At 41.3% G+C, this 19,873-nt stretch overlaps 1 protein-coding gene across 5 annotated transcripts in view; it reads right to left on the bottom strand.

Annotated features, from left to right (window-relative positions):
• Window positions 1–17,323, bottom strand: part of rd3 (retinal degeneration 3, GUCY2D regulator) — an 89,459-nt gene extending 72,136 nt beyond the window's left edge. For 4 of the 5 annotated variants that reach the window (XM_069931360.1, XM_069931356.1, XM_069931361.1 and 1 more), the window contains exons 1-2: window positions 17,106–17,323; window positions 7,072–7,386 (exon numbers count right to left, since the gene is read on the bottom strand). In XM_069931360.1, coding sequence (XP_069787461.1) covers window positions 7,072–7,367 — 296 coding nt within the window. In that variant the 5' untranslated portion in view covers window positions 7,368–7,386; window positions 17,106–17,323. Of the gene's footprint in view, window positions 1–7,071; window positions 7,387–13,440; window positions 13,529–17,105 lie in introns of those variants that run through there. The other variant, XM_069931358.1, reaches the window with a different exon arrangement.
• Window positions 17,324–19,873: the final 2,550 nt, after the last annotated feature.

Here is a 19,873-nt window from a genome sequence, read left to right as displayed (position 1 = left end):
GCTACAGCCCCAAGATGGTGGCGCAGTCTCTTGGAACCTGGTGCTTCTGTTCCTATGTTGTTTGTAGTTATTTATTTATTTATTTATTTATTTTTTATAAATGTTGTACAGCAGGTTTGGGGAAATGTCTTGGTTTTTTTTTCTTAAAGCGACAAATAAAGCCTGCTGCTACAACTACTACTACAAAAATTGAGTTTTGGAACATTATAAATACAAATTCCCTTCCACAAGTTTTTAAAATCTACCTCAACTCTCCTTCACTGAAGATTTGCAGGGAGCAAGTTGAACTTTGGCTTTCAAACCTACTTAAAATTAAGGGTAAATAATGGGTGGCCACTAATATTCATGTACTTGCTACCCTCAGCATTGCTCATATTAAGTTGGAAAGTTGAAAATCAAAAAGAAATGGTGGTTGAAACTTTTCATACTGGTGGACAAAGGAAGGAAATAAAACATCCAAATTTCTAATAAGAAACAGAAAAGACATCAAATTTCTTTTAATATATAGCTCTGCACTGATAATGTATACCAACTAACCCAGCCATCTTCATAGTGTTTGTTTTCTCTCTTTGTTCTAGTTCGTTTAATTTCTTTGTGCTGGTCCACGTGTCTTTCTCTTTTGAGTTACCTTCTAGTTCATCTTCTGCTCTTTCCCCCTTTTGTTGCCAAGAGCTGGAGACCGTTGGTGACAATAATCAGATGTGGACAGGCCTGTAGATCCGTATTGACTAAGAGGGAAACCAGCCAACTTCTCAAAGACTTGGGCACAATTGAATACTTGTTATGGAGCAAATGCCAATAGCCAAGAAATAAAAAATTAAGAACAGAAGTAGGCCCTTAAGTCTACTCGATCACTCAAAGATCACAGGGGATGGGGGGGGGGGGGAGCGTGGCAAGATGGCGTAGAACAAAGACATGGGGAGTCACCTCTCCCTGATTGGACTAATTAATGACCAAAATCTAAAGAATGTAAAAATTTTAAAAGTGTGCCAGATGGAGTTTTAATTTTTGAAGTTACATGAAGAGAGGGAAAGGCCAAAAGTCAAAAAGGTTGGTTTTTAAAGTCGTTGGAAAAAGTGAAGAAACTGGACCTACCACAAAGAAGAAGTACCAGGGTCAATTTACCAAGGATCCGAAGCCATAGAGGACAACTCTAGGAAAATCCAAAGAAAGGTCAACCTCCACGAAGCAGGGATTGGTGCGAGATGACGCCGACGCAATTATCCTGGCAGTAGGCCAGGACGTCCGCGGGCGCAATATGGTCTGCACGACCAAGGGTGGTGAGATGTGCGGGGCTGCAGCAGGGCACGAGCAGGGGAGCGTGATCAGCAGCATACTGGTCCAAAGCAACATGCCGTCTGACGCCCGCTACTGCACGATGGGGCCTCTGGACATGCACACAACCTCACACTTCCGTGAAGTCCTGGACAGGTTTCGAGCTGCGGGGGGACCCGCTCCATGTCGCACTGACAAGGTTGGCCCAATGTGGACTGGAGTCCAAACCCATAGCAGGGCTGCCAGGGAAGAAGTTTTAGTACCTAAGGAGGAGGAAGAAGAACATCTAGAATATTTAGATGAAGACGATCAAGAACTTCTATTTTGGCAGCAGAAGCTTCTCCTTTTAAATCAGTTACTTTACCTGTTTTAACGAGCCCCTTGCCTGGACCTGATGTGGCTACTTTGTTTGAGGAGTTATCAAAGCAAAATGAAAATATTATGGCCTATATGACTACTAGTTTTCATAATATAGATAAACAATTTGCTGAAATAAAGGGGAAAATGTCTGATGTGTGTGGAGAAATTGCATCAATGAAAGTGGATCTTAATAAGTGTTCAACAGCAGTTGATGAAGTACAAGAGAAATTTAAGAAGATTGAAGATAGAGTGGATCAGACCGAAGAATCATTTACAGGATGGGATGCTCAGAAGAACACCTTTTTGCAAAATACTGATTCACTGGAAAACCAAAGTTGATGGAATAATGAAAAAATAGTTGGACTTCAGTAAGATATTGAAGGACCAGATCCCATGAAATTTTTTCATAAATGGATTCCAGAAATACTGGGGATTGAATCATTTCGAGATGGTTTGGAATTGGATAGAGCTCATCGAGCGTTAAGAAGGAAACCTTTTCTTGGGCAACCCTGAGAGTGGTTTTAATTAGATGTTTAAGATATCAGGATCGGGAGACGATTTTATGCCTTGCAGTACAGAAAGCCCGTGTTGCTCAGAACCCAATAATGGTTCAGGATAGAGGAGTTTTTTTTAATGCAGATCCAAGTCAGGAAGTTATACAGAGGTGTAAGGAGTACAATCCGGCTAAGGCAGTGTTGTGGAAGAAGGGCTATAAATCTGCATTTAGATATCCAGCAGTGTTAAAAGTGTTTTATGGGCAATATCAATTTCAATTTTTTGAGAAAGCTCAGGATGCATTAACTTTTGCTAATTTCTTGCCAGATAATAAGCTGAGCTACAATTTGTCAATGAAACCTTTGATGAACATTGTCAAGACTAAGAATGGGAATGGGAATGGGACGAAAAAGATGGAAATGGCTCAACTGGTTGAAGAGGCAGAAGATACTTAAACTCAGTTTGGACAATAAGATGATTGACTGTATTTTTTTTTTGAAGGTCTAGTCGGAGAGAGATAGAGGAACCTGCTGAATTTGAAGTCATCTGCTGCTGGTGGTATTAACCACACCAGGTCAAACGAGGGGGGAGGGGACTGCTTTGCAGTTTTTGAGGGGGGGGGGATGGTTTTCTTTCTGTGTATTTTAAGTTTTCTATTTGTGTATTTTTAATTTTGTTTTGTATCTGTAGATTTGTTAAGGGGGTTTTTAATTAAAAAAAGAAAAAACAATAAAATTTAAAAAGATCACAGGTGACGTCTGAGGAGTAATAAACAGTTGATGTAAAAAAAGTTATCTATATTGTACATTAATAGTATTTGTCATAATTTCTTTATATAAATTTTGCCAGCCTTGTTGATCTATCATCATGTCCAAATCTCATTCCCATCTTTCTTTTGAATTAAACAAACCTACTCTAGGTGTCTATTCTTGTAATAATATAGATGCAATTGAAATAAATGTTTTAATCATTCCATCAACCATAATTTGTTCCAAATTTGAAAGATATTTTAAAATCATTTCTGATTTTAATTTCTCTCTTAAAAAAGCCCTCAAATGAAAATAACAAATTATGAGATATATCATATTTAATCATGAGTTGATCAAAAGACATCAATTTATTATTATCATAACATTCCTCAATTTAAATATTCCCAGATAATACCATATATTTTAAAAAGAATTATCTTTTGAAAAATTCGATAAGTGATTAATTAATGGTGTTTTTAATGAAAAGAAATTCCATCAGTTTCTAATTTAACTTTATTCCAAATATTCAACAAATGTTTTAATATTGGAGCTTCCTTACCTATTACACTAGATTTAAAAATCCCATTTATAAGTAAACTCGTCTGGTCTAACTTCTCCTATCTTATTTAATTCAATATCCACCTATGATGGTTTAACAACTTTGATGTTTTTGAGGTCTCCGAGTGTCAACTGATGCAATCTGAATTAATTATTTGTAATCATTTTATAATGAAATATCATATATTTTAGTTTTGGGATTAGATTAGTTGGGTGAGGAGAGAGGGTGGGTTAATAAGGGGTTTTGTTTTTATTGTAGTAGTGGGTTTTTTTTCTTTTTATTTTAGTTTTTAGTTTTTTTAATTTAGTTTCAGCATATATTTGTTAACATTTTATTATGGTATAATATTGTTAATTCTTGACATACATGTTGAACAAAAAAAATATTAAAAAAAAAAATCACAGGTTATCTGATTATGATTTCAATTCCTCTTTCCTTCCTTATCTTCATAACCCTGATTGGTCTAAAGTCTAAAATCTCTGAGCCTTGAACAAATTTAGTGATACTGCCTCCACAGTCTTCTAGATTAGAAGGTTCCAAAGTTCAAAACTGAACTGATTAATGCAAGAAAATCCTCTGCATGTTGGTTTTAATGATGTTGTGCTCCAGCCCGTGTTTGATTCTACTTGGAAAACTGAAACTTACAGTTTAAATTGATTGTGTTCCAAATTGGTCCTAATGTTATATTTTAATAAACAAATTGTTTTACCAGTATCCTGCTTCATTGATTCACTTTGACTCATTCCTTCCCTCTCTGCTATCCCAGCTGATTGTGATTAAGCGCTCAGGCCTGAACTGTTGGATATACAGTATGGATGTTGCAGGACCTGCTGAGTTTTTCCAGTACTTGTGTATTAACTACAATCACAGTGTCTGCAAACGTCCTTATTTCACACACAAGTTTGTTGAGCCTTAAACTGAATAGTTTGAAGCAGGATCAAATCATCAGCCACATCATTGCCTCCAGCTTCATTAATCTCCTTTTGAAAGAAGGTAAACAGATTATCTTGATGTCCCCCCAACTCTTCCTCAGCTTCTGAGCTCTTCTTCAACTTCCCATGTCCCCAACTACCTGACATCATATTATTCTCCAATAGCAAGCTCCGAATACATATATATCTTTCCTTGTTGCATTACAAACTGCACCATTTTGAATGTTATGGATCACCATCACTCAAAGCCAGGAAAGTGCAAAAGGAAGAACTAGGAACCAGTGATTAGCAGTAGCAGGTTAGAGTTCCAGCCCAAAACATTAATTACCCATGGATGCTGCCTGTCCCAGTGTTCCTCTGGCATTTTGTGCTGTTCTAGGGATAATAATTAAGGAATCAATTTTAGGGTATATGTGATGTTGCCTGATAGTGGATAAAGTTTCACTAAAAGATAAAGAGTTGCCAGAGAATGGAGATAAACAGAATTGCTTTAATATTGCTCCTTCCATGTCACTTTCAGAGCATTGTAAAGCGTCATAGTGCTTTACAGCCACAAAGCAGATTTGAAATGGTACCACTGTTGGTATGTTGAACACATGGCAGTCCCACTAACAACAACGTGGTTATGGCCAGATCATCTCTTCAGTCATGCAAACGGAGGTTCAGAAATTGACCACAATAGCACATCGTCATTAAAAGTCTTTCGCATCCCCCTTAGCATTTCATCCGAGAAGTAGCACATACAACAGTGTGGGACTCCATCAGTGTCAGTATAGATCCCTGTGCCCAAGTCTCTAAACTAGATTTTGAAATAATAATTCCGTGATTTATGGTTGAGGATGCTACCAAAGACATCCCTACCCCCAGTGCGAAGAACAAGCAGCCACTATGAAGGAAAGGGGGCAGGGAGACAGGGAGTGCATAGAGTGGTGCTTGATGAAAGGAATCCAATACTTATGTCTTGAAGGTCAATGGATCTTCAGAATGTCAATGACAATTGGAAAAATAACAATTAGTGCAGTGAAATAAAGTACTATTTTTCCAACTCCACACAAAAAAAACAAGCCAGAAAATGAGATCTACTGAGGAAACAACCCTTAGTTAATGAGAATGGATGTTCTCCACATTAGTACTTGTTTGAATTAATCACCTCCTTTTCAGGTAAATAAAGAAAGGATATTTAAGATGCGACTTTTCTCCCTGGAGTACAGGAGGCCAGGGCAGGGGTGGGGGATGGGGGTGGTGGTGGGGGTGGCATTATAAAGGCTTACCAGGGTATGCAAGGGTCATATATTTCAGGAAAGTGAAATCTTTAAAAGAGACCAGATTATCCAGAGTGGCAGGCATATGGAATGTGCTGCTTGAGGATAGGTAAATGGACAGAAAAGGTTGAGAGAGCCAAATGGCATTTGCTTTGGTAGACAACTTGGCTGGCAAAGTCAGGTTACTAGGACATTGCCGAGTCTTCTGGAGTGGAGTTGCAGGGAAAGATAAAACAGGTTAAGACTTTATTCCTTGGAGCAAAGAATGAGGGGAGATTTGATAGAGAATTACACGATTATGAGAGGTCTAGACAGAGTGGATGAAAGTAGGCTTTTTCCACTTAATTGGGGGAGATAAATACAGGAGGTCATAGTTTTAAGCTGAAAAGGGAAAGGTATGGGGGGGAACATTAATGGAATGAGCTGCCATTTGATGTGGCGAGTGTGAGCTCGACCTGGTGTTTTGAAAATAAATTGGATAGCTACATGGATGGGAGAGGTCTGGAGAGTTATGGAATGGGAGCAGGTCAGTGGGACGAGTGAGATGATGGTCCACACAGACTAGAGGGGCTGAATGGCTTGTTTTCTGTGTTGTAGTGTTTTATGGTTCTAGGTTTGGCTGAAGGTCCTGTTTCCAGGCTTTTTTAAACTCTACGACTTAGATGAGATTCCAAAAGAGAAAAACAAAAACTGCAGCTGCTGGAACCTTGAACAAACAATGAAGCTGCTGGAGGAACTCAGCAGGTCGCAGCATCCAGGGTCCATCAACATTTAAGGTTAGGATCTTTTATCAAAACCTTTATTGATTCGCTAAGATATGAAGTTAATTGAACAGAAAGATATTAGAGCACTGACCTATAAAAATTACAAAGAAACTTAGTTTACTTTGAATAAATAAGAGTCACATGTACAAAAGAATTTAGTAAAATTCAGCACATGATTTGCAGTGAGTGTGCACGATTCCACAGCCAGCCCTTTTCAAATTTCCAGATTCCCTTTTTGGCACAAGTCACTTCAGTGAATCGAGTTTATGTCTGCTCACAGAGCAAGCCATTTTTTCCTCTGAAACATTTTTTCCCCTCGAATTTCACATTAATTCCACCCCCTGCACTCCCACACAAGATCTTATCCCTCACCAAGTAATTGGGGATAATTTATGGTTGTCAATTAACCTCCTAACTTGCCAGTCTTTGGATGTGGAAGAAACCCTGAACACTAGGAAGAAACAAAATTTATTCATCTGCAACTGCCACAGGGTGAACATGCAAACTTCACACAGAGAGCACTGGAGGTTATGATTGAACCTGGGTTACTGAAGCTGTGAAGCAGCAGCTGTAGGCACTGCATTGCTGTGGAGTGTTTCTTAATCTGTTTAATTAATCCAAAGGAAGATCCAGACCATGACAACACAAATTAATATCAGAGTAAAGCAATATTACCTAAGTACCACTGGTCCACAGTAAGAAGGGTTGATTTTGGAACATACTTCCTCAAGCTCTAGTCTGGCTCCAGGAGTTACATCATAGCTGTGATGAGGGTGGCTGACCAGCCAGCTGTAATCCACGCCTGTTTTTATCCTTCTAGATTCATCTTCTCGTTGCCTTTGCATCTTCTCAGCTTGTTTTATTTGCCAGCTAAGTTCCATCATGAGAGTCTCCACAACCATATCTGTGGGGCTCCTCTTCATTAATCTGTGATAGGGCTCATTCCATTTAAACCATGACGATATTGACATAGTTCACTGATGTTGTACTCTGAAAAGCACATTAAGGATGATTTAACGGTCTAAACATGTTTTCTCTTAAAGGCAAAGCAGCTTTAATATTTCTAACAGCCACTGGGGACAACAACTATAATAAACAAATGCTGAGTGATTGCTCTTAAGGGAAATTAAACCACCAACTGAAATACTGAAGGAGGCACTCTTGTACAAATGTACAAGATTTCTTAGCACCTCTTGATGAAATATTTGATTAAGTAATGGATGGGTGAAATTGATTTGTGTAGTTGAAAAGATGAAAAATAGAGGGTTACGTGTGTGAGGAAGGAAAGGATTAGATTGTTGGGGAGTAGATTTACAAAGGTTAGCACATCATGATGAGCTAAGGATCTGTACTGTCCTGTAATGTTCTATAAATTTACAAAGTTATTTGATAAAGCTCTACAAAGTCATCATTATTAAAATCAAACCCAATGGGACAAAAATTTAAAAAGAGAACAGTGGAAGCATATTTGACGTCGGGAAAAATGACATTGCAGCAAAATATCAGAGAAGGGACTGACTGGCTAGAAATGGGTCGTATAGTATTATTTTTCAAATTCTCCCATTCTGTAACCTGGTTATAACTGATTATTTGCAATCCCTCGAGTTACAGGAATCTCAATTACATTGGTGGAGACTACAATCAGAAATCTTCACTTCCTTGTTTAAAGTACAAAAAAAATGGTCTATTTTAGAAATGCAAAATCCAATTGAGTAAAAAACTAATAAAACGAACTTATTCTCTGATGCTAATTCTCACATCTTTCATTTTTAACTAAATTTTAATGATAAATATCAATAGAACCTGAGAGTTCATTCAGAATATTTTAAAATGTCACATAATAAACTCAAAAGCTCAGAAGGTATTAATGTTACTATTTATCAGGAGGTGGTTAGTTTGGTTAATAATACAATTTTGTTACTTAATTTTTTTTATAAAAAGAATATCTAATTATACAATAATGATGAACCATGATCAGGCCAAATCAGGCAAATTGAGAAACATGTAGGATTTATCTCTGCTTTCCCAAAAAAATCATACTTTACCGCATATTTTGGCATACAAGTCGAGTCTTGAAACCATCAAAAAAGACTCAAAAATCTAGGGTCAACTTATACACCAGATACAAAAATTAGACCTTAAATTCAACTAAAAAAAATGCTCGACGTAGATTTGGCTACTTGAGCACCTCTCCACTGCCACCATATCCCACCCAGACATTTTACAAATGTAAAGCCCAACGTCCCCACTCCTGCCTGGGAGGCTGAAGTCGCTGCTCTTGTTGGGAGCCCAATGTCCCTGCTCCTGCCTGGGAGGCCGGCACATAGCTATAGTTCCTACACCGAGTACACTCGGGCAGCGAGGCAACTTCTTCAATGTGGACGGCACTGGACCCATCTCTGGCTGCAGCCAATGCTGAAGACTTGGACCCAACACCATTCGCCATCTTCCCGGCCAGGAGTAAAGGGTTTTTTTTTGAAAAAAACTGTTATTGTCATTACTTGCTTGCTTAATTTTTGGGGGATTGACTTATTTGCCTCTTGTATGATAAAACCATGAAAATGAGGCTGAAAATGGGGTCCAGACTTAACTGAAGGTCGACTTATATGCTGAAATATATGGTATACAACAATTAATATTCAAATTGATTTTTTCATGTTTCAATCTTTCCTTTGTGGTGACCCACTTACCCGTAAGTGAACCAGCTCCCTAAATGGCAGACCTTCTGTGGAAAATGCAGGAAATTGACCTCCATCCAACACAGGTTTTTAATCTGGACTGATTACATCACTTTTTGTCCATGTGACAGAAGCAGGGCTGTATATAAGACCAGCACGCAAACCTGGAGGTGTCAGTCTTGCACCAGACTCCACAGCATGTATATTGTGAAGTTGAATGTATACATGGGGAAGCCATTGTGTACACCGACTCCTATAGAGGCTCAGTATAGAATACTTCGCTACAATATCCTAACATGGAAAATTTTTCTTCATTGCATGCCATGGCTCTGAAACTGCCAAGGTTTTGGACTTCACAATCACGTGTACGGTTTGACCAAGCATAAACCCAATTCCAGTTGAGGCAGATAACATCTGATTCCACGCGGTACTGCTATGTAGTAACTGCCCTGGATCAAGAGACGGCATGCTGAGTTTCCGAATTTCTGCAGCAGCCTCTGGAGGAGGGCTCAGGAGTCTGCTCATCCATACCTTTGGCCTCTCACAATGCGAGAGAGCGGCCAGTTTATTTCACTTGGATGGCTTGGGAAACAGGACCCCTTCTGCGCTCATGAATGAAATACTGGTACTAGTGGAAGGGCATAGTCCTGCTTCATATTCAAGCAGGCTTTCTTAGAACAGTTTCCAGAAAATATCCACATGCTCCGTCTGGCCCAGGAGGATTTCAGTGACCCACGAGCGTCATGGCCCATGCTGACATTCTAAGCAAGAAAGCGTGACATCTATTGGCAGGTCACCAGAACCCGCTCATAGCAACAGGACTGCGCAACTTCAACATTAGTCCAGCAGCAGGGTCAATCAAATCCGTCGACTGACCATAAGTTGGCCAGGAGACAATGAGGCGCAGAAGCTAGCTGCTGCCGACCTCCCTGTGTGCTTCAGGGAAACATTGGGGCCGGGCATTGCTAATGGTCGTGGTAGCTGGCCATCAAGACAGCCTTTTTTATGATTGGATAGACATTCTGGTCAACATTTCTTTTTTTTTTATTTAATACTTTACGATATAACCAATCGCTAACAATATTTACACAAACTTTGTATGTATATATAGTGACTTTTTCCATTTTCTCTCCCACCCCCCCCTCCCTTTCACCCATCCCCCAATAACTATAGAGAAGAAAAAAACAGAATTGAAAAAAAAAAAGGAATACGTCTTTTAAATATTGAGTGATTCACTTTTTCCTTACGTATACTATTTCTTGTTAAGAGTTGAGAGCTGGAGGCCCAAGGTTGCGGTTACCAATAAAGTTGATATAAGGGTCCCAAATTTATTCATATTGTGCGTAATTGTTTCTTAAGTTGGAAGTAATTTTCTCTAATGGAATACATTTGTTCATTTCAGTGAGCTACTGCAGTATTTTCAGGGGTGTTTCCATTTCTGGCCAGCGTTTCTTGATGCAATCAGCATGCTTCCCCCTTCGGGGTGTGACAGGCGTAACAGAAAACCTGGGCCATCACTGAAAGCTGCAAACTACAGTACTATCCAGACATTTGCACACATAGAATCCCACTTTAGTTCGGTGAGCCTAAGTTCACATAGACGTTCACATTGGCCATGGTCGCACAACCATGACTGGGACCTGATTTTCTCAGCCTGCTGGTTATCTAGAGGGACAAAGGCTCGTCCATACCAACACTTTCCAGGCCTTCACCAAGCGCCCAGTCCCACATTTAGACTCCATTATTCTTTCAGAGAATGAATTCACCAGGTTGTTGGTGAAATTCCCCCCCCCCGCAATATTTATGCCGCAAATCACCATGTTGATGCTGAAGCATGGGGTGCAGCACCACATACCAACTGAATGGCCACTGCTGCCTGCCCAAGCTCGCAGGCTCCCTCCAGGTAAACTTCATCTGGCCAAAGAGGAGTTTGAAAGTATGGAGGACATTGGTATTGTACAATAGTCTGATAGCTCCTGGGCCTCCCAACTCCACATGGTACCCAAGGTCTCAGGAGGATGGAGACCCTGCGGTGATTACCACAAGTTGAACGAGTTACCACACCGGATCGCTACCCAGTACCACATTTACAGGACTTCACATCCACCCTGCAGGGAGCCCTCATTTTCCAAGATGGACCTGATCTGGGGGTATTATCAGATTCCAATCCATCCGGAGACATACCAAACAAGGCTATTATTACATCCTTTGGCCTTTGAATTCAGAAGGGTGCCTTTTGGGCTCAAGAATGCCACATAGACTTTCCAACGTTTAATGGACAGAGTGGCACGTGATCTTGACTTTATACCTAGCCACAGTCGTCAGGAACATCTGTCCCACCTGCACAAGCTTTTCACCCATTTGAACTGACCAACAACCCGTCCAAGTGTCAATTCGGGTTAGCGACCATTGACTTTCTGGGCCATAGAATTGAAAAACATGAAGCAAAGCCACTACCAGCAAAGGTTGAGGTGATCCGGGCAGTCGCTAAGCCCAGCACAGTTAAAGGCCTCCAGGAGTTCGTTGGAATGGTGAACTTTTATCGCTGGTTTCTACCATCAGTAGCTCACATCATGCACCCCCTCTTTGCCCTGGTCTCAGGCAAGGCAAGGGATGTCACTTGAGATGAAGAATAGATGGCAGCATTAGAGAATGACAAGAAACACTGGCTAATGCTGCATTGCTGGTCCACCCAAGAACAGATGTCCCAACAGCCCTGACAGTGGTTGTGTCCAGTACGGCAGTAGGAGGGGTGCTTGAACAGTACATCAATGGGAATTGGAAACCATTGACTTTCTTTAGCAAGCACCTAAGACCACCAGAACTCAAGTACAGTGCTTTTGATAGAGAATTGTTGGCACTGTACCTAGCTATCAGACATTTCAGGTACTTTCGCGAAGGTGGGCATTTCACAGCTTTTACAGACCATAGGCCCCTTACATTTGCCTTAACTAAGGTATCAGATCCATGGTCAGCTCATCAACAGAGACATTTATCATATATGTCTGAGTTCACATTGGCCATTGAACACATCTCAGGAAAGGCCAACGTAGTGGCAGATGCGCTGTCTCATCTGGCCATACAATTTGTGCAAACCTTAGCCCAAGGTGGACTATATTGCGCTCGCAAAAGTGCAACAGGCAGATGAAGAAGTTTTGCATTACAGAACAGGAGACTCGAACCTGCAGCTGGAAGATATTTCAGTAGGCCTCGGGGAACTCAAACTCCTGTGTGACTTATCTACATCTCGCCCCTTGCCCAATCGTTCCAGCGGCCTGGAGGCGGCAGGTATTTGACGTAGTATATGGGTTGGCACATCCATTGATCAGAAGGACTGTCTGGATGGTAACCAACAAATTTGTGTGGCATGGCCTTCGAAAACAGGTCAGCAATTGGGTGAAGACATGCACTCGTTGCCAGATACCCAAAGTCCAGCAACACACGAAAGCCCCATTACAATATTTTGAGCTGACATATCAGAGGTTTGACCACGTACATGTGGACACTGTAGGCCCCCTGACGGTGTTACATGGTTCCCATTTTTTTCTCATGATAGTGAATCAGGCTACGCAGTGGCCAGAGGCAGTTCCACTGGCAGAAATGGCCACCGACACCTGCGCCAGAGCCCCAATTTCCACCTGGATAGCATGTTTTAGTCTGTCAACACACTTCACATCTGACAGGGGTGCCCAATTCATGTCAAGGCTGTGGTCAGCAATGGCCACCTTGCTTGGAACCAAGTTGCACCATACAATCATGTACCACCCACAATCCAACAGACTGGTAGAAAGGTTCCACAGGCATTTGAAATCAGCCCTTATGGCACGGATGTAGGGTCCTAACTGGGTTGACAAATTGCCATGGGAACTCTTGGGCATATGAACAGCACCTAAGGATGATATAGGTGTCTCAATGGCAGAGCTGGTCTACAGCACACCCCTGATACTTCTAGGAGAATTTGTATCAGACTCACAAGGACTGGAGGAGACTCCTGCAGTGGTCCTGAACAAGCTCCATGAGAAGCTTGGTTCTTTAGTGCCCATACCAACACCTCCACATGGTCAAGCGAGGTCCAATATACCCCAGAACTTGCAGGACTGCAAGTACATTTTAGTACAGGAAGGAGCATATTCCAGCTTTTGTATGAGGGTCCCTTTGAGGTACTAACACACCATTGTTCAACATACATTTTGAACATTGGAAGCTTTTGCAATTGACTGCAATTGACATCTGGATCTGGACGGACCAGCCATGATTCAGGCACCTCGATGGAGAGGAAGGCCACCCAAACAAAAGAATATACAGACTTTGGGGGTCTGCAGCAGGATTGTCTGTTCTGGAGGGAGTCATGTGGCAACCCACTTACCACTAACCAGCCAGCTCCCGAAATGGCAGACCTGCTAAGGAAAACGCAGGAAATTGACCTGTATCCAACACAAGTTTTTATCTGAGCTGATGACATCACTGATTCTGTCACTTCCTGTCCATGTGACAGAAGCAGTGATGTATACAAGTCCAGCATGCAAGCCTGGAGATATCAGTCTTGCACTACATACATGTGGACACTGTAGGCCCCCTGACGGTGTTACATGGTTCCCATTTTCCCACAGTGTGTACTTTGACTTTCCCACGTATACATCAACTCGAAAACATGTACAGCAATTCCACAACGTGTACACTAATATCTACAGTAGCTCAGTATAGAATATTTCACTACACCCTCTTATTTTTGATTCCTGCAGCTAATGGTACCAATAATATTAATATCTGTTCCATTCATTCTTCTGTAAATCTTTATTTTTTAATTTAGACACACAGCACAGTAATAGGCCCTTTTCTGCCCATGAGCCTGTGCCACCCAATTATATCTGATAGACCTAAACCCCCGGTACATTTTGAATTGTAGGAGGAAACCAGAACCCGTAGGGAAAACCCATGCAGACACAAGGAGAATGTACACACAGCACAGGATTTGAACCCTGGTCCTCATCGCTGACGCTGTAACAGCACTGCACTAACTACTATGCTAACCATGTCGTCCTGAAAATCTATGCCAGTGGTCCTCAACCCTTTTTCTTTCCACTCACCTACCATTTTAAGCAATTGGTGCTCTGTGATTAGTAAGAGATTGCTTAAGATGGTAGGTGAGTGGGAAGGTAAGGTTGAGAATCACTGCTCTAGACCTGATTGTTACCAAAGTATTTTGCTTGAGAAAAATTGTCATTGGCCCATTTCCTTTGGAGTTATGAAACCGTCCAATTAGGTACGATTAAAACAGTGGTTTTCAAACTTTTTCTTTCCATCCACATACCATCTTAAGCAATCCCTTACTAACCACAGAGCAGCTATGGCATAGGGAATACTTAAAGTGGTATGTGAAAAGAAAGAAAAAGATTGACAACCATTGATCTATACCCTCAAGATCACTGGATCTCACCAGAATAGGGCTAAGAAAGTCAATGTCCTCTCAGCAGGTATACAAATCCACTAGCAGTTGTACATTGCAGAAATCAAACCACATTCATGACACCCAAGCTGGGATAATTACTCCCTCTGCTGCCACTTTTTCACTAATTGTATCCCAACATCTTATTGTCCCAACAACAGCACAAAACATTTATATGAATAAAATAATTGCTCCATCAGAGTCACTAAGAGTGGGCTCATCAGTAGCACAACTGAGAGCAATGACCAGGATATGGAGGAGCACCATTTCTCCACAGAGGGGTGAGAAGTTGCCAACCTGGCAGAAGAATCAAGGCATCGAGACTACAAAAGAACACTTTTCATTCCACGTTCCTAGCATCCACAGTAGTTTGTCTTCATTTCAAGATTAAAGATTAATGACTTGCAGAGATGGTGCACAGGAAATTATTGTGAACATGGACAAATGAGTAGGATTCCACAACCCATATCTCCAACCGTGCAGTAAATGTCCCATATCTTAACCAATACCTTGCAGCAATGTGACAGCTGGAGGATAGAACTGAATCTTTCAGTGTTGCAAGTACTACTGTTGCAACAAGTAAATCATGCATGAGCTTGAATGTCACACTTTTGAGTGCCCAAAACTCTACAATTCCCTTTTGAAACCACCCTTTCCTCAAAGAAGAATCTTAAAGTCATATTCTTTACCAAAGTTTGGATCATGACCTGATCTCTCCTTCATTAGCCCTTTTTTCACTGGCATCCCAGTTAATTGGCCGTTCAGGGTCTTATTGTTCACACTGGGCCACTTTTAACCTGGACATTACCTGCTTTCACATTGACCACAAGTTATCCCTGGGAATAGGAGAGTCTACCTTCCCATGTGATTCGTATTTTACACACTGGGTTAATCAGCACACTGGCATCACTGACGCTGGGGATGTAAGTAAGGGTCGAGGCCGTCAATCCCCAGTGTGATTTGATGCCAGCATGCAGTTTAATTTGTTTTCCCTCTGGGCCCTTAACCAATAAATTGGCCATCAATTCCTGGGACAAGGTGCCAGTGAGAAAGGGGCTATTGACTTAGCATCTAGTTTATTTATACCATTCATGTTTAAAGCCTTGGGGTTTTTTTTCCAAGTTAAAGGTAGCATAAAGATGCATGTTTTTGTTGTCCAAAGCTTGATAGGGATTATTTGGACTGCACAGACGCTGAAATAAGCAGCTGCAGGTGTTAATCCATTTCAAGTGAGTGGTGCTGAACCTTCTTCATAAAGCTCTTTTAATACTGGCAAATGAAATAACATGAAAGGACAGATGCACCACATTGCAAAGATGGATCAGCTGTGGGAAACTGATTCATCTGTGGGATAATTTCCCCAACACACCTTTTGCTATCATCTCACTCTTTGTAGGAGTAATAGAATAGAAGTAGACAAGGTTGCTGACAAAGGCTGTGCATGACGTTAAGGTGTATTTGTGAGCAGGGTGACAGAAATTTTGAAGACGAATATGGTACGAATGTGTATTTCTATGGAGGCTTTCAATTTTTAAGGAGGGGATGACTTTAGTCTGGTTAAGGCATTGGGAGAATCCTTTCACATTTTTTGGTGGATGTAGAAGAACAATGAATTTGGACAGAATACATTGCAGTATCTCTGCACCTCCTGGAAGCTCAGAGGGATGTGCCAGTCAAAAGTTCTGAAGTAACAAATTTGGCATGGGCCACAAAGACATGAAGGATCGCCAACTGTAGCACCTCCAGTGAGCCCTTGTATGCATAGTAGAAAAAAATACAAAACCTCTTGTCCACGCATTGAAAAGCAGACAAAGGGGACCAAATGGCACCAGCTGTATGATCCCAAAGAGCCCTGGTATAGAAATCAGAGAAAGGACAAAAAGGCATATGGTAAAGAGACATAATGAAGAACAGCAGAGGCGGGGGGTGGGGGACACACACACAGGAATGGCATAAATAAATAAATCAACACACACGAATGGTCTAAATATGCACGCGCCCGCACACATGAATGGCATAAATATACACACACACATGAATCATACATATAATCAACACATTTTTATTTATGCCAAAGATTGCAGCTGTGGGACTCTTCTGCAGAAGTTTTAGGCATAAATAAAAATAAATGGATTTGTCCAAAATGTGTGAAATTCGCTTCCAAACTGATCATTCAACATTTATTTTCCGTTACTCTCAAAATAAAGACAAATAGTAGAAGCTCGCATGATAAGATTAGTCGGTTAATCGGCACATTTTATTTTTCAATTGTATTTTTTAAAATTCTGTAGAGAAGTTTTTTTTTTAATTCTTGGCTTGAAAAAAAGACACTTGCAAATAAAAAAAACCTCGCAACTTTTCGCCATGCTAAATGCTAAAGGCCACTTCGCTTTGACTGGCGGTGCGTGCGGGCACAACTGGTGGGGGGGGGGGGGGGGGTTGATGAGGGCGAGGGGAGAATTGGTGGGGAAGGTGCTCCATTTCTCTCCAGCAAGAGATAAGGGGGGGAAGCGGGGGCTGCGAGGCGTTTGTCTGACTCTGTTCTCACGAGCCGACGAATTCGGGAGCCAAACTGCATCACTTACTCTCATGGAAAAGCCGAATGTCCTTGGGCAGGGATCCTCGCGTCGGCGAAGTGTGTTGAAAGTCGGGGGGGACACTTCGAGACCACCCACAATATCTGGGGGGGGGGGGGGGGTGGTCAAATCCTTTCCCCCGGGCAAAGCTGCTCCTCGACAACCTGCGTCGCCTCCGTGTTCCCTTCCCGAAGATGATGCACCGGTGCAGCCTTCCCTCTCCTCTGATGATGTTCTTGTTGCTATGGAGATCGCCTAAGCCGATTTCCACAAGGATCACGTGGAGAGCGCGACCTGGGGCAGAAAAGCGTGGGCTGAGGGCGCGGCCCCTCGACGCCGGGTCCCCCTCAGAGGCGCGAGCGGGAGACTTGATTCGCCAAGTGTTCACTCCTGCTCAGGCCTGGAATTCTCTGGGACCGATTTCCTTCTGCTTCTCGATGGATTTCCGTGCAGAGAAGCTTGGAAAACGGTTGAGTTGGTTAATGCCAAATAATCTTTTCATAATCCCAAGTGGATTTGTTTCATCCCATTTGGTCTGGTAGTTGGCAGAATTTTTGTATCTATTTTTCTTATTGACCCATCTCATTTCCTCTCGGTTTTGCTGCTGGTGGAACAAGGTGAAGATCAAAACCATTTTCAACTGCTGCGTATTGGGTGGAAGATTTTTTTGAATGTGTTCAGGTGCGGCGCGGGCAGGTATTGGGGACAAAATATGAAATTTAATGAATCATTAGTTAAACCAGAAAATATGGCAGAGCAATCATTTCACCTTCCCCACTTTCTCCTCATTCTGCAAACTCCTCCTTCAGTTTATGACTAGTCTGGAGAGCTACTCCAAAACCTCTGCTCACAAGATCAGGTCTGGGTCCACCTTCAGTCCCTTCCCCAGTGACTACTGATGAAGAGATGAAGATGCTTGAGATCAATAATCATATTCAAGATGTTAGTTTCTTCTATCGATTGAAAAGTTATTGCTATCTCTTACACTTGCCAAACATCAAAACTTGAGTGAATCTTAATAATGGAAAAAGAGGGATAATCGTTAGAGCTTTACATCACAGAAACCGGTTCTTCATGTCAACCAAATTGTCTATCCAAGCTCATCCCATTGTCCATGTTTGCCACACATCCCTCTGAACCAGGCGTGGCCAAACTACAGCCCCCCCCCCCCCCCCACCTCCGGGCTTCTACAACCCCTTGCCCATTTTTAAGTGGCCCAGGTGAATTTTAAAAATAAAATGGAATATGGTCCATTTGAACATAGTCTCTAACAAAAAATGTTATTGTATATACATTGCACTTCTTAGTTTTAACACTAGATGCCGCTGTCATTTTGAACAACTACTAGTCCGACCATTGCAACATTACTCATCCATTAAATTTTTTACTTCAGTTGCTTAAACCTGGTGGAACCAAAAAGACAGAAAATAACAAGGGAGTGCTGAAAATTTCAGACACAGTAGCAAAATGAATACTTTTTCACAGAAGTCAAGGGGAAGTGTGTTTTTACGACTTGTTAACTTTAACAGCCTATCTAGATTTACACATTACATCATAATCATGAAGGTGGACATTTGAACCATTGAGAGTTGTGGAGTAATGTTGAAGTCTGCCTTGTCCCTTTCTTGATCTTTTCTCCTGTTCTTGCGTTGCACCCAGCTTTTTATTTTACACTGCTTTTTGAATGAGAGTTTTAAAGTATTCTAATGCATTAATTTAAATTAAATTTAAGAGCAGCAGATTCAGAAATGCCTACTGTTATATATGAGCACATCAGTAAGTTACTATAATGTCCACAGTTAAACTGTTCAGTAGTGTTGTAGTTATTTTGATAGAAAATTAATTTTCGATGGCATAAGGGTTTTCTGATCTAAAAACGCTGTTTTTCTTGCAGCGTAACTGGTGGAAACTGTCAGGCCTAATATTGTTTTGCCCATAATTCTTTATATTTTTTTGGTATGTGGCCCACAACCAAAAAGGTTTGGGCGCCCCTGCTCTAAACCTTTCCTATCCATGTACCTGTTGAGATGCCTTTTAAAGGTCATATTTTACCCATTCCACCATTTCCTCTAGTAGTTAATTTCACATACCCTCTGTCGTCTGTGGTAAAAGATGCCTCACGGATCCCATTTAAATCTTTTCCCTGCTTAAATCTTTGCCCTCTAGTTTTTGAGTCTCTTGTTCTGGGAAACATATTTGCTCCTCACAATTTTATAAACCTTCATAAGGTCCACGAGAACCTCCTACACTCTAACCTCTCTTTGTAATACAATTCCAGTAATATTCTCATTAATCTTTTCTGCATCTGTTCCAGGTGACGAGAACTGCACAGAGAACTGTGGTCTTGCCTTCATCTGGAACACGTCTCAGCTCCTGTTTTCAAGGCCATGAATGACAACGGCAAGTATTCGAAATGCCTTTTTACCACCCTATCTACTTGAGCACCACTTTCATGATACTTATATACTGTATCTGTACCTTTAGGGCTCTCTGTTCTCCAACACTCTCTTTGCCCTACTATTTACTGGATAAGTTCTGCTTTGTTTAACTTGACAAAATGCAACACCTCACAATGTCCAAGTTAAATCCCATTTGCTATTCCTTGGCCCCATTTCCCAATTCTTCCAGATCCTATTATAATCTTTGTTTGATTCCTGCTAATATCCAGTTGCTATTATTTCCTCAATTGTCTTTTAGGTTGAATTTTAGCTTCAGATTTCCCACTCCCAATCACACTAGAAATTAAAATTTGTCCCTTTTATAATAATACATCTGCA

This window comes from Narcine bancroftii, chromosome 4, assembly GCF_036971445.1.
Source record: "Narcine bancroftii isolate sNarBan1 chromosome 4, sNarBan1.hap1, whole genome shotgun sequence".
Classification (NCBI taxonomy): Eukaryota; Metazoa; Chordata; class Chondrichthyes; order Torpediniformes; family Narcinidae; genus Narcine; species Narcine bancroftii.
The sequence above is the reverse complement of the archived record's forward strand: the minus strand, read 5'-3'. Positions and strand labels throughout refer to the sequence as shown.